Consider the following 14,438-nt stretch of genomic DNA (forward strand, 5'->3'; position numbering starts at 1 on the left):
AATTCTGCATGCTGCTTCTCCAAGGAGAAAATGTTTTAAACTCTGTATATTAGATTAGCCGGGTTATCCTTTAGCTCACAAATCTCTGTTGTCTGGAGCTCTTATTTTCATTTTCTTTCTGATTTACGTATTAATACTAATATGCCAATACTATAAAATTAAAAGAAAAACTTAAAAAACCGAGGAGCACTCACTTATTCTATCTCGTTTTTAATAGTAATTTGTCCAAGACTGCAAGATATAAAAGATCCATTAAACTAGCTGTCTCGTAATCATGCAAGTCTTTCTGGACTTTGAATAAATGTTTTGAGAGCCTCAGGAATTTGCAGTCGTTTCACAATTTGGGCACACATAATTTGGTTAGGATTTTCATTGCTTTTTGGTTTTGTTTGTTGTGTTTCGTTAAATTACCCAGAGAGTACAAGAAAAATTTAAATCACTGTAGACTTTCCAGTCTATTTTACTAACTGGATAAACTTATCAGATATTTTCAAATTGCTTTAATTTGGAGTTGTGGACTTTTTCTCCTCACATGAGAAAGTTTTCAGTTACGGCAATCACTTTCAAATGTGTGTGAAGTGGCATGGAGCACCATCAAACGTTCTCTTCTCAAGCAGGCCACTTCTAGAGGAGAGTTTGGTTCATCATAAAATCCATAATGAAGTCTGCTTTACGTGTTATTTTAGGTCTCTCAAGAAAAACAAAATTCGCAGTCTTCCAAATAAAGTTTTCGTCAAATACACAGAACTTAAAAAGATGTAAGTAGCTATTAACAGTACTTCTATGGGAAAATCTTTGTAATGTTTTGTTTAAGATGTTTTTGACCTAAAAGTAAAATGAAACATAAAGTTGATTACCTTTATCATTAAATTTATTTTTCAAAATGTAATTAAGATTAGAAAATAAAGCATTGAAAAGTATTTTCTTTCCATTTGTCTTTCCATTCCATATTATCTTTCCATTTTGTAATTTAAAGTAGCTGAACAGATTTTATTTAAAATTGTTTTAGAGTTAAATTGGAGTTGAGATGAAGCATCTCAATAAGAAAGTACATAGTTCCATGCTTTTACTCAACATGTTTTGGGAAATGACGTTGCGGATTCAGAGGCGCTAGATGCACTTTTTACCGTGGAAGAAGAGTGTTAGCATAGACAGGAACTATCAGATCATTTAAAACACTTAGTGATAGGATGGGGACTGTCTCCCAGAATAATAGGAGCAAAAACCTGATGGTAGTGAAATCAGTGGTATTAGCCTATCTGAGGAAAGAAAAGTTTAATAAATGGGTCATAGTAAGCAGTGAAGAAATGGTAGCCAGTGAGGAACAATGCTTCCAGCATCGTCCAAGAAAGAAAATCAGGGTCTGGGGGATAAAGTCCCTAGAGAGAGTCTCTAGTGGAGAACTGGATGGATTGGTGATCTCCACCACAACTTGCGTGAGCTATCTTTTGATGCTCTTCCATATCAAGATGGAGATTCCCTTTGCTTTGATTCCCTGTTCACCAAGCGGCTTTATGATGACTATATTAACTTCCCAAATTATTCATACTAAAGTATTTGGGAAGTTACCTTGGATACGGAACAAGAACATTTCTGTCCGTGGAATGGGATACCTCCTATTTAAATAAAGAAATTGAGAATAGTTACCCTATTGTGAGTTTGGTTACTGTGGCCAGTCCCTCTGAGCCCTGTCACTGGGATAATGGAGAGATGAAGATTCTACGCTTGCCAAGATGGTCATTAGACTAGATTAAAAAACTGGTAAGGTAATGCTGTGAGGCCCTTTGGCGGTACCATCATCTTACTGTTTTATCCTTCAGCGCTCAGCACAAAGAATAAAGTTTCTAGAAATCTAAAATACGTTAAAAATCTAGGAATAAAAATAATCTGATTCTTTGCTGATACTAGACAAACACATGTTTGAAATGCCACCAACAATTCTGTATTGTTCACGAATTTATAGACAGATTCTTTTATGCAAGAAAGGAAGTCACTGGAGGAAGTCCACTAGTCGGGTAGTCCACTAGTTCGTGAACCGGGGTTTGATTATAGGCTCTGTAAATCCCATCTGCAGAAAGGACCTTCCGCTCCATCTTGGAGCACGTGGTCATGTTGTTATTGTCACATAGGAGTAGCTATGTGTTGGTTCTGGGTTTCCAGACTCGTCTAGAGAAGAAATCCTAACTATACTGCTTCTAGTCTTACTGGAAATTCCTAGAATCACAACTTATTCATTCTCTGAGTCAATATTATCCTTTCACTTCCTGAATAATGCTCCAGGGAGGAAAAATAAAATTGCACTGGCAGAAAGGAAGGAAAAAGATTCATGTTTTAGAGTAGCTGTTTAAACTCTATTATCTAGAGTCATAGAAGTTTTATGAATTTCTAATTAAATAGTCTCATTATTCACGAGGTAACTAAAGTTTGCAACGGTTAAATGATTTACCTATATTCTACAACTATTTAGTGGAAGAGCCAGAAGAAGAGTCCATATCCTCTGATGCTCAATACAGTGTTTATTTTACAATAACCAGAAACCTAGATGTGGAAATAAATTGTTCTGGCATGTATTTGAGTCGTCTGCCAGTACATACTGTCCTGCCCCATGCAGAACTCCCTTCTATACCTTTTGCCCCCTGATTTGGGGAAAGCCGACTTATGAGGAGGCAGAGGGGTCACTAGAGGATCAAGCAAAGAGAATAAAAATTAGACTTCACATGCCAAGTCCTTCCCTGAACCGCTAATCCATAGCTTTGCTCTATGTCAATATTTACCTCTCATGGTGTCTACTAGCCTACTGAAGCAAAGAATATGAAAGCACTAACTTCAACAATTTAGTCCCCAATTTTTCCCAGTAGGAATTAATCTTCATTGCCCAGATCAGCTGGAAACTTGTCCGAGTAAATGTTTAATTCTACTTTGTCTGAGAAAACTTAGGTACCACATCATAACCTGAATACCATTCAGCAGGTGTTCTCCCGATGCAAGCTGCTTTTTGATGCTTTCCAGACAATTTGATTCTCCCAGAGACTAAGAGAAAAGAGATTATAAGACTCTCGCCGGGAAGCATTCATTAAGTGTCTATAATATGCAAGGTACAGCACAGGGGATAAAACAGAATTGCTTACATTTGTATATAACTTTTTAAAGTTTACAAAGAATTCCAACATGTGGAATTCTCACTTGGACTTTGATCCTCAAAGTCGGCAAAGTAGGGTAGACATCGTTAGATCCCTTTCAGGAATGAGGAAACCCACCCTTGGAGAAAAGAGGTTTTTTGCCCAAAGTCAGCTAGCTAACAAATATTATAGCTTGGCCTCAAAGCTGAACCTCTGACAATGATCCTTTGGAAGCATACCCACATGGTCCAGCCTCAAAATATTGTTACAGTTGGGCTGGCCCAGTGGCAAAGCAGTTAAGTTTGCATACTCTGCTTCAGTGGCCTGGGGTTCGCTGGTTGGAATCCTGGGCATGCACCCACACTCCACTCATTAAGCCATGCTGTGGCAGCATCCCACATATAAAGTAGAGGAAGATTGGCACAGATGTTAGCTCAGGGATAATCTTCCTCACCAAAAAAATATGTATATATTGTTACTGTTGATGAAAACATCCAGTAACCAAACTTCAATTTGAAAATAGTAACTCAAGTTCTTTACAAGCATTGCTCAGATATCCTAAAGCAGGTCATATACTCAGCAGTCCTTCCTTAACTCTCCTTTCTTCCCATTCCCTTTCTTCACACTCTTCAGCTCCTCTTGCCACTTTAAACTTCCAGAAAAATCTCCCCCAGCCTCAGCCAAGCTATTGTCTCTCCTGTCCTTCTACTCCTACCTTTTGCTTCCCAATTCTGCATTATAATAGCCCAAATAGCCAAAGTAGCAAAACCCAAACCATCTCAAGGAAAAGGTGTCAGAGGAAGGAAAGAGCTAGATTAACAATCCTAGAACTCTTGGTAACAGACATCAGGAAGGCATAAGCTAGCAAAACACACATGTTCATTCCTTCTTTCAACAGATATTCATTGATGCCTATGAGGTGCCAGGCACTGAGGATACTGAGTGAACAACACTTATGAAAAGCCCTCTCCTCATGGAGTTTAGCTTCCAATGGAGGAAGATAGAGAACAAATCAAAAATACATAGTATGTTAGATAGTGATTAGGACTATGGAGAAAAATAAAACAGGAGGGGAATTAGGAGGTGCTGAGGGTATGGAATTTCAAACAATATGCTAGTAAATTTTGTCCCATCAGATAACTCTACTACTGCCCCAGGGATCTCTAAAGCTCCCCATCATTCTTTGATTTACCCCCATGAGACCAATCAGAACACAACCAACTAATCTTCTACATAACTCTTCAGGTGTTTAAAGCTGGCTATCACCCTGCACCCCACTAAAAGTCTCTTTTCCAAGCAGCCTCAAATCCTTAAATTCTTCCCCAATGGGCCTGGTTTTAAATCTGTTCATCATTCTTGTCACACGACTCTACATACGTTCACTTATATTTTCCTTACATGCAGTATCTAGAATAAACGTGATATTATCAGTGTGACACAGCGAAGGCAGAACTTGGGGAAGATGGCAACACTTCCTTTCTAAACTCATGTGCCCCAAGGTTACATTTGCTCTTTTGGTGGCTACTTCATAGCTTTAACTCCTAGTGCTCATGCCTCTAAAATTCCTATCTCATGCCATATGCGCTACTGCTAAGTCATGGCTTCTCCATCCTGTACTTGTGCACCAAGCACTTGAGAGCTGGTTGTGGATCCTCAAATTTATCCCTATTCAGTTTCATCCTGTTAGATTCAGCTTTTCTTACCAGACTGTAAAGATCTTTTTGGATCATCCAACACGTTCGCTATTCCTCTCAGCATTGTGTCATCTGGGAAAAAAAAAAAAATGAACCTTCTTCACTCAAGTCATGGAGTAAAATATTGAAGAAGGCAGTGCCAAACCATCTTTCCAGATCTTTTCATCATCCTTCAGATAACATATATCATGCTTTATTTTGTCCATAAAAACATCATAAAACCACTAGATCGATGCCTGGTATGCATATATGCGATGTCAACCACATGTTTTTGTCTGATCAGTCTTTCAAAAAAGAAAATCAAGTAGGTCTGACATGCCTGGTTTCTTGTGAACTGCCTTGTTCACTTTCTTCGAGGTGTTCACAAAGCAGCATTCTAGTAGCCTGTCCTATGATGTCACCCAGAACCAGCATTGAGCTCTCCAACTATAGCTTGTGAAATCTACTTCTTCCGTTTTTGAAAAATCAAAACTGCATTTGCCATCTTTAATCTTCCAGCTGTCTTCCCTCCTTCAGATTCCTCAGTCATTGATCCTGACTCCGAGTTCTCATTTTTGGTGTTTCTCAATTGTTAGAAGAAATTATCCAAACCATATGGCTTTAACTCATTCCGATTAACCTGTTCTACCATCTTGGGCTTTAACTGCCCTACTGCATATCCTTTCTATTCACTTCAGTCCTGAGATCATCTTATTTGAATGAGAAGATAAAAACAATGTAGGAGTTGAGAATTTACATTTTTATATTATTTCACAACATTATAAAACAAGTCCCATACAGCAGGTTTGGCCTTTCCTTAACATTTTCTTGTCTCTAAAATATAACTAGAAATACATTTCTATTTCCCATAATATTCTTCACTATCTGAGTTTTGAAAATGACCTAGGTCATTCTTTCAACTATGATCCAATTTTTGTGACCCCTCCACCTGCATTCATCCTTGAATTTTGAAGAAACCTCCCATTGACCACTGTACTATTTATCAGTTTATTCCTCCTTTTGAGTTGGACGGTCCTTCTGGTTATTCTGTAGTACCATGTACCACCACCACCACCAGCAGCCCCCCTCACTGTTGCATATGTTGAAACATATATGAGAATCATTGAGTATTTGTTGAAGGAATGATGTGTAGGACTAACACACTGGACTAAAGAGAAGGTGGGGAGCTTCTTGAGCAGGAAGAACAAAGAAATGTAAGAAGAAACACTCAAAAGATATTGAGAAGAGAGTGACAGAGCAGTCTGTCTAAAGAAAGAGTTTCCAGAGGAACTGATGGAACATACGCTGGAGAGGTCATTGAGTCACAATTGAATGGCAGGCTAAAGAATCTAGGTTTTCTTCTTTTTGACCAGGGAAAAGACATGCACGAATATGTGTTTTAGATTGTATTGAGGTAATAAAGTCAATATGTAAGTTTAACTTGTATTGGGCTATATTTTAAGAGACCATTGTATTTAATGTTAAGTGACTCTCTGGTCTGGAATGCTCTAAATATAAACACAGTGGAGTTGAGCTCATTTAGACAACTAGAAAAATAAATTTTTAAATCAAAATGAAATTTTAATTGCCAGATAAATAAATGTTGCTCAACTTATCTGAATGCCTTTACTATAGATCGGTTTATTCATTTTAATAATCTTTTAAAATATCAAGCCTTTCTACCATTGGGGGAAAGCAATTTAAGAGAAGTAAAATATAATTTATGAGATTGACCATAATACTTTATCTCTGCTACCAAGGAAACCAACAGCGGTTCTCCTCCTCATTGTAACATAAACCTTGTATAAATTAGGAATTTCTTCTTAAACTGAGTTCTTGTTTAATGCAATCATTGGCAACAAAATGTAATTCAAAGAGTCTGCCTGGCTCATGAATACAAAATGTTGCATCAAAAAATAGCCTATAAACATGCATGTCATTAAAGCATTTATTTGCTTTAGTTTCAGGTACATAAATTCCTGGCGTTTCTGCTTGAAAAGTCCTGACAGCTGAAACAGCAGGAATTCATGAACCAGTAAGTTGTTCTTAGAAAAGCCATTCAATGTAAAGTATACAAAATGGGCTCATATCTCAGCTCTGAATACAAAGAGGACACCACTTGCCAAATTGTCATGTTTCCGAATTTTCACTCATATTCACCAAGCTACTATTCTGCAAAGAAGAAAGCGGATGCTAGAGGATCAAGTTAAAATTCAGCAGCCTAAATCTGAGATGAGCGACTTGGGATGCTAGTTCTCTATGGGGTGCCAGCAAGCTGACTAAGTAGAAGACTAAAGGCTGTTTATTATTTAAGGAGTTGGAGTCTTAACTCATGTCAGTGAAGGCAGATAGACTGTACACATCGAGTGAGTCACACAGATCAAAAGCACAAGGTCAAATTCATAATTTATGACTTCACTTGTCTCTTCTAGATTGACAACACATAGATAAAATGTGCATTGCACATTTTGAATTAGTTATCTTGAAAAAAATGTAAATAGCTCTAGTTAGGTAGTAAATTTTATATTTAAGAGGAACTTCAATATACTTACGCTTTTTCTATTTTCACTTGCTATTGTAACATAATTCATCATATTAACTTTCATTACATCACTCTAACGGCTCTGAAAATGCTAAAACAGATATTGATCTATATAGGTTCATTCTATTCATAGCAGAACTTTAAACCAAAAGCAGAATTTATGCTGCAACGTGAAACATCTTCTCATAGACATGGTGCAGGGGGAGGGGATTTGGAATGTCACAAGGTCACACTGGGCTTCAAGTTTACTTTGTAGGATTGAAATTAATGCTTTGCGCATCACTATGGATGTAATTTCATGTATCCTGCAGTATCAACTTTTTCCACATGGTGATACACAGAGAAAATGACAATATTTGTTCAACACTTGGGGTAAAAAATGGGTTTGCTGATAACCATTGGCAGCTGACCTCAGCCTTGCCTGGCTACCTGGAGGGCTGAGAGCATCAATATTCTGGCACAACTGGAGCACATTCATGACCCAAATGGGAAGCTCTGCTAGGGAATAGCTGTAGTATAACAAAATTCAGAGTACAGCCAGATGCTGACAGAGCACACGTTCTACCAATAGTTTTGCAGGAAAGTAACATAACAGTTAAGAAAGTGTTGTGTAATATTTTAGGAACTAAATCAAGTCAAATTAAGAGATATGGAGGCCATTCAGGCTGAGTGGTTAAGTTCATGTGCTCTGCTTTGGTGGCCCAGGGTTCGCCAGGTCAGATCCTGGGCGCGGACCTACACACCACTCATCAAGCCATGCTGTGGCAGCGTCCCACATGGGAGAACTAGAATGACTTACAACAAGGATATATATTACTACGTACTGGGGCTTTTGGGAGAAAAAAAAAAAAGAGGAAGATTGGCAACAGATGTTAGCTCAGGGCCAATCTTTCTCACCAAAGAAAGCATTAAAAAAAAGAAACTCTCAACATATATCAAATGCTTGCCAAACAAAAGCCTTAAAAAAGAACACTATTTAGTCGTTAGTTACTATTATTGGTGTGGATAGTTCTTGTCCCTAAAAAGGCCTTTAGGAAATATGAATTCAGAAGGGCTAACCTCCCACTGTATAATGAGAACAGGAAATGGAAATTATTTACTTAGATACTCCCAACAGTGCTATTATCAGATCAGTACTATATTCCATATTGCTAAATCGTGTCAGAGGTTAAGTACGTCATGATCCTGTGAGCTGAAGTTGGTATACCAGCTCCAGTTCAACTGTTGATGCCATTTGTGACTTTGAGCACCTCACTAACTCTAACCTGTCTTGTGCTTCTCGCTCTGCATCTTGACGTAGAAAAGAATAAGACTTGCCCTCTCCCTTTTTCATGGGAATAGAATGAAGAGCAATGAGAAGGTAGAACTCTGGGCTGAAATATAAGACAGCTCAGCAGTGAGAGAGCGGCTAGTCTCACATGGTGAGCAACCCCTGCAAGTCAGAACAGGAAGGCCACCATAGTTTCAGTTTGCAGCAACAAGACTAGTTCCTTCCTCAGAAACATCACATCAGAGTTCGCTGGTAGAAATCAGAGATGCCCCAATCTCACTGCTTGGGTGCTATGGCGACAGCATGCATAGGCTGGGTCCAATTATCCCTCACTAGCAATGCCTCTGCCTCCCAACATGGGAATGAGACTTGGTAATTTATAAGCCAGTTTCACAAATTGTCTTCAGGTGAAAAAAGTGGAGTGCACATTCAACACCCTGATAAAGTACATAAACCATAATCACATGATTCTTCTATCTTATTCCTACCAGGTATCTTCAGCACAATTGTATTAGACACATATCCAGGAAAGCATTTTTTGGATTACATAATCTGCAAATATTGTAAGTAACTTCTTTATAATTATATTATGAATACAATTTTAAGTAAAGATTAAAAAGGTAGAACAGTGCTTTTTTTTAAGGCTTGACTTGGTTGTAGAGAAACGAAAGGAATAGGTTATCACCAACTACTTATGTTAGTTATTATATTGAAAGTAGTAAAAGATTCCTAGTTTTACCAGAAGACAGATACAAAGGCTGCCCTCACCCTGTCTTTTCCAGCTTGGGTCATGTCCACAGTATTTTATTTTTTCTAACACTTGCTAACTTACCTATGTACTTTCATAAGATGCTCGTCTATTAAGGCTGTAACTAAAAAGGACAAAAGCAAAAGTTGCTCCGTGTATTTATTCTGCTCTTATACTCAAACATACCATAATATCCCAACACTGTTTTCAGCCGCTTTCCTGGGCCTGGCCCTGCTGTGCCGCTCACTAGGCTGTGGTCCTCTGGATCCCATGGCTGTTCCTTGATTTTTCCCCCTCTGCTCACCAGTAGAGCGCTTTCCAAAACAGATGTGCATAGTTCACAACATCATCAGCGGCTCCTAGTCTAATTATATGTGAGTAAAATGGAGTACTGCATTTGCCTAATTGACTCATCATGTTATATTTAGATATCTCAACCACAACTGCATTACAACTCTCAGACCTGGAGTATTCAAAGACTTACATCAGCTAACATGGCTGTAAGTATTCTGATTTTTCCCTCCCCGGTAAAGGATCACAGCCTTAATGATAGACATCAATGCTCACAGTTTCCATCTATTTATCTTGTTTATTATACTTATTTTTCTGATTCTCACATAATCTCGAGCACTTTACCCAAGCAGTTCAGACAATGGCATGCCAAACGGTAGTTGTGTGAAAAGAAATCCATGCTACACGTTTTCAGGTGGCCTTCTGAGCCCAGTGGTAGGCGTGCTAAGCCATCCATCCATCCAGTGTTCCCCTACAGCAGGAATTCTCAACCTCAGTTCTGTTGGCATTTTGGCCTAGACAATTCTTTGATGGGGGAAGGAGGGAGTATGCCTTGTGTATTTTAGGACGTTTAGCAGCATCTGTGTCCTCTACCCCACTAGAAGCCAGTAGTACTCGCTCCCAGAATTGTTGCAAACAAAAATGCCCCCCAAATTCCCAAATGTCCTTTGGGGAGAAAAATTGCCCTCTGTTGAAAACCACTGACCTCGGAAGTAAGCAAGTTAAGGACTTTCTTGATGCCCAGAGCACTTACAGAAAAGTCTGAAAATATGGCAGCTTGTGGTGTTTCACCAGTTTCTAGGCCACCAGCTTCATCCCAAGGAGTCTCACATGGTGTCTGTGTTCTCATCAGGAAAATGAACGAGGGGCAGTCAGAAGGCCCTCTGCCAATTTGCCCACTTTCTGTAGGTCAGCCTGGTCTAGTGCAGAAAGCCAGGGCTTCAGCTCCATCCACACCCTTGTGCATGCCATGGCCCTATGTTTAATGTTCCAGGGAACTTTCTTAATCTTCTTAAGCTTCCTTTTCCCCATCTGTAAGCTATAATCATAATTCCTTTTCAAGAGCAATGTTGTGAGGATTAAGTCACATAGCACAAAGTGCCACACACAGAGTGCCTGGCATGTAGGAGGTGCCCACTGTAGCTGCCTTCTCCAAATCCTACCCTAAGGGACCTCTGAGAGTGAGAGGAAATGGTACCTGGCTTCAAAGGCAACAAGAGAAAGGAAGGGCTATTTCCTCTTGGTCTAACTTTTTTTAGGAAAATCTCATTTATATTTAAAAATAGTGATTGAATATATAAACATTTTCACTCTTTCTCCCTCAAAGCTCCAAATGAGTTTGTTTGTACAGACCTTAATAAAGACATCATTTAAACACCATAAGATCAAAGAACCGTTTGTGATTTCCTAAAAATGTTTTTTTTGTTCCTTCTTCATTCTGTTAATCAGTGGGTGAAAGCCCTTATGGAACCCATATTCAGCCAGTCAATAAGTGTAGCTTGCACTGGACCCAGGTCCCCAGAGATGAAAGATGTAACTTGGGTCTTTAAGTCCAGTGGGAGGTGGGTGCAGGGAGAGAATACAATCAGGATGGACTTGATAAGTGCTGGGGTGGGGATTGCGGGAATTTGGAGGAAAGAGCTGCTCCAACCACAGGGTGAAGGAAAGGCTCTTGGGAAGAGAGATCTGAGCCACACGTGGAAGGACATGAAGGAGGAGAGCAGGTGGGGGGTATGGGGGAGGCAGCATCATCATGGGCCTTTTCTTTTTCCTTGGTTTTATTTCACAAATGTCTCTAACACTGAAATTGGTTGTGATGTTTTTTGTCAGAATTCTAGATGACAATCCAATAACCAGCATTTCACAGCGGTTGTTTACTGGATTAAATTCCTTGTTTTTCCTGTAAGTATTCATCCACCTTTCAATAAATCTGTCTCTAAATTGCAATGACACCTACACTAACTTACTAAAAGGGCTTTAAAAAAATCAAGCCCACAAAAATTTTTATTGATCAAAACCTTTTCTGTATTTCCAGCCATAATTACTGTTGTTACTTCCTAGCCATGGTTCATGGTATATTTCAAGTCTACCAGTTGATTTCTTTTGGATCTCCTTTAATTCCCTTTAATCCTAGAGTATGTTTTTATTTGCAGTGGTTGAACAAAGATAGTACTCATTTTTATCTCCTAACTACGCTTAAATCTATTAGACTCTCCCAGGAGTGCAGCTCCAACTACATTTATTTATTTTTGGCTGAAGATTAGCCCTGAGCTAAGATCTATGCCAATCTTCCTCTACTTTATATGTGGGTCACTGCCACAGCGTGGCTGACGAGTGGTGTAGGTCCCTGCCCGGGATCCAAACCTGCAAACCTGGGCCACCGTGGTGGAATGTGCCAAACTTAACCACTATGCCTTGGGGCTGGCCTCTTCAACTACATTTTTAACAGAGGAAAATGTGCCTTTTCCCAGCAAAAGTCATGAAAATTCCCAAAATCTTTGTCCTATCAACAGAGCTGTTACATTTTTACTGTTTATTAAGCACTGGAATGATTTATCAGCAGGAGATTGTTTTGTTCCCTTACAGTTGATAGTATTGCATCATTATTTTTCCATTTTTCAAGAGGGACCACAATATCATAAATTAATCATGCAGGTTAACATGCTTATGAGTTGTTTTCTTTCCCCAAATGCTTCCTACTATCACTTCTTAGATTTAATCAGTTCTCAATGTGGCCCTTGAATATTTTAAATGATTAATGTTTCCTTTAAGAAGAAACTTTGGATGTATGATGCTGGAAATGATTACGGATTTGAAGTTTACGAGGAAAATTACCATGAACTTCAAAATTATTACCCAATATATATTTTTGTTCCATCTCATAAAATTAAACTGTTTAATATTTATTCCTAGGTTATATATCATACTCGTGCATTTATAGTTTCTTTGATATCTGTTCCCTTATCTGTGCCATACACATATCTAGAGACCATTTTGAAGAGGTAGTTATATTTATATTCTTCATCCTAATGTTTCGACTTTAGCATGCAAGTTTCCAATTGTGGAAATAGTTTAAAGTGGTGTATTATCTTGTTCCTAATTAGTATCTTCTTCACATACAGGTCTATGGTTAATAACCACTTAGAAGCCCTTCCCAAGCAGATGTGTGCCCAAATGCCTCAACTCAACTGGATGTGAGTATGCATTTAGGAGCTAATTTTTTATTTGCCCAGATTAAGGAAACTAGCCCTGAAGTTAGTTCACAATTACATAAAAAGCCCACCTCTGATCTTCTTTCCTAAACTGAAATCTCATCATTTTACTTCCTGGTTTAAAAATCTTTTGAGAATTCCCACAAGTGTGAGGGTAAAGTTCAAACTCCCCCCTTGAGCACCCAAAACCCCTCATTTTATATCCCTCATTCCATCTAGTCTCTTTCCCGCCCCTCCTCTTCACACATCTTCCTTCCAGATCACCAAACTACTGCTCCTACCATCACTTCCCTGAGCACATGTTGTTCCTTCAACTTGAAAAGTCTTACTCCTTTATTCTTTTGGCTAACTCCAACATTTCATTCAAAAGTCAGCTTAAACACCGCCTCCAGGAGGCCATCCCTGATGCACCAACCAGTTCCAGTGGCTGCCTCTGTGCTCCCAATACATCACGAACGGACTTCTACCACACCACCCACTTTCTACACGGCACATCTATCTCTCCATACTATCCTCTCAGAACCCTTGGTTTACTTGTTTGTCCCCTACCTTCTCTAAATTCAATGAGGACAGAAACCTACCTTGTGATGTTATACCCCAGCATTGGCACAATGATCAGCACATGCCAGGTGCTCAACAAACCCTTGTTAAATGGATATGTAAATCATTTCCACTCCTTGTTAGTTTTTAACCAAAACATGTTTAAAACATTCATTCAAGTTACTTCATGACCTCACCACCACTACCTTCCATTGCTTGGTGTGTTCACCTTCACAGTCCCCTGAGACAGGGAGGACTGTCACAGGCGGCGATCTCCTGCCCTGTGAAAATCTTAGCTGTATCATCATCCCCCAGACCTCTTCTCGTCATACCCATAAAATGATGAAAGTTTAGTGCTTCAACTTTAATCCTTTCTAGACTCGCCTCAAAATTACTGCTTATAACACTATTAGGTGGCTTTGTGTTCACTTACTGACTTTCACTTTTTTGTATGTGCTTATATACCTGTTATCAAAAGGCTTTTAAGGCAATAGAAGTTTCATATAAGGGTGCCACTGTTCAAGAAGGAAATAATGGTCCGAAAAACATAAGAATAAAACTCGTTAAGACTAGGTGACAAGAATACTTAGAAACTAAACAGGTACACACTCACAGTGGGAAAGAAACAGGAAAAGTTCAGAGCCCCAGCCTGCCCTCCCCCTGCCCAGAATGGGCATCAGCCGCAGAGAGGTCGGGAACCACACCGCAGCCCTGGGTTCCTAGGATACTCATTTTCACTCTAGGCTTCCACAAACACAAAGGGAAAAAAATAGACACCCGGTGAAAATATAAAGGTAGCGAGATTGCCTCATCACAAATGCGAAAGGGCCTTTAAGCTAAGAGGACAGAGAGCTGAGAGGTCACAGCCCATTGCCCCAGCTTAGAGGCAGAAGAAACCTGCCCTGGCTGGGCTTCTCCTCCCCCACTTGCTATCGAGTAGGACTATGGCTCACAATTCCAAAGTTTTATACTTACTAGATGTAAAAACATTTTCCCCATTCTATTTAACGATATTTGGACTTTCAAAAGAGTACAGTATTTAT

At 39.2% G+C, this 14,438-nt stretch overlaps 1 protein-coding gene across 3 annotated transcripts in view; it reads left to right on the forward strand.

The window, feature by feature from the left end:
- Positions 1 to 14,438, forward strand: part of RXFP2 (relaxin family peptide receptor 2) — a 58,148-nt gene that overhangs the window by 22,007 nt on the left and 21,703 nt on the right. For all 3 annotated transcript variants that reach the window (XM_070239227.1, XM_070239228.1, NM_001163868.1), the window contains 5 exons: positions 687 to 758; positions 9,096 to 9,167; positions 9,781 to 9,852; positions 11,474 to 11,545; positions 12,766 to 12,837. In XM_070239227.1, coding sequence (XP_070095328.1) covers positions 687 to 758; positions 9,096 to 9,167; positions 9,781 to 9,852; positions 11,474 to 11,545; positions 12,766 to 12,837 — 360 coding nt within the window. The remainder of the gene's footprint in view (positions 1 to 686; positions 759 to 9,095; positions 9,168 to 9,780; positions 9,853 to 11,473; positions 11,546 to 12,765; positions 12,838 to 14,438) is intronic.

This window comes from Equus caballus, chromosome 17 (genome assembly GCF_041296265.1).
Source record: "Equus caballus isolate H_3958 breed thoroughbred chromosome 17, TB-T2T, whole genome shotgun sequence".
NCBI classification, from domain to species: Eukaryota; Metazoa; Chordata; class Mammalia; order Perissodactyla; family Equidae; genus Equus; species Equus caballus.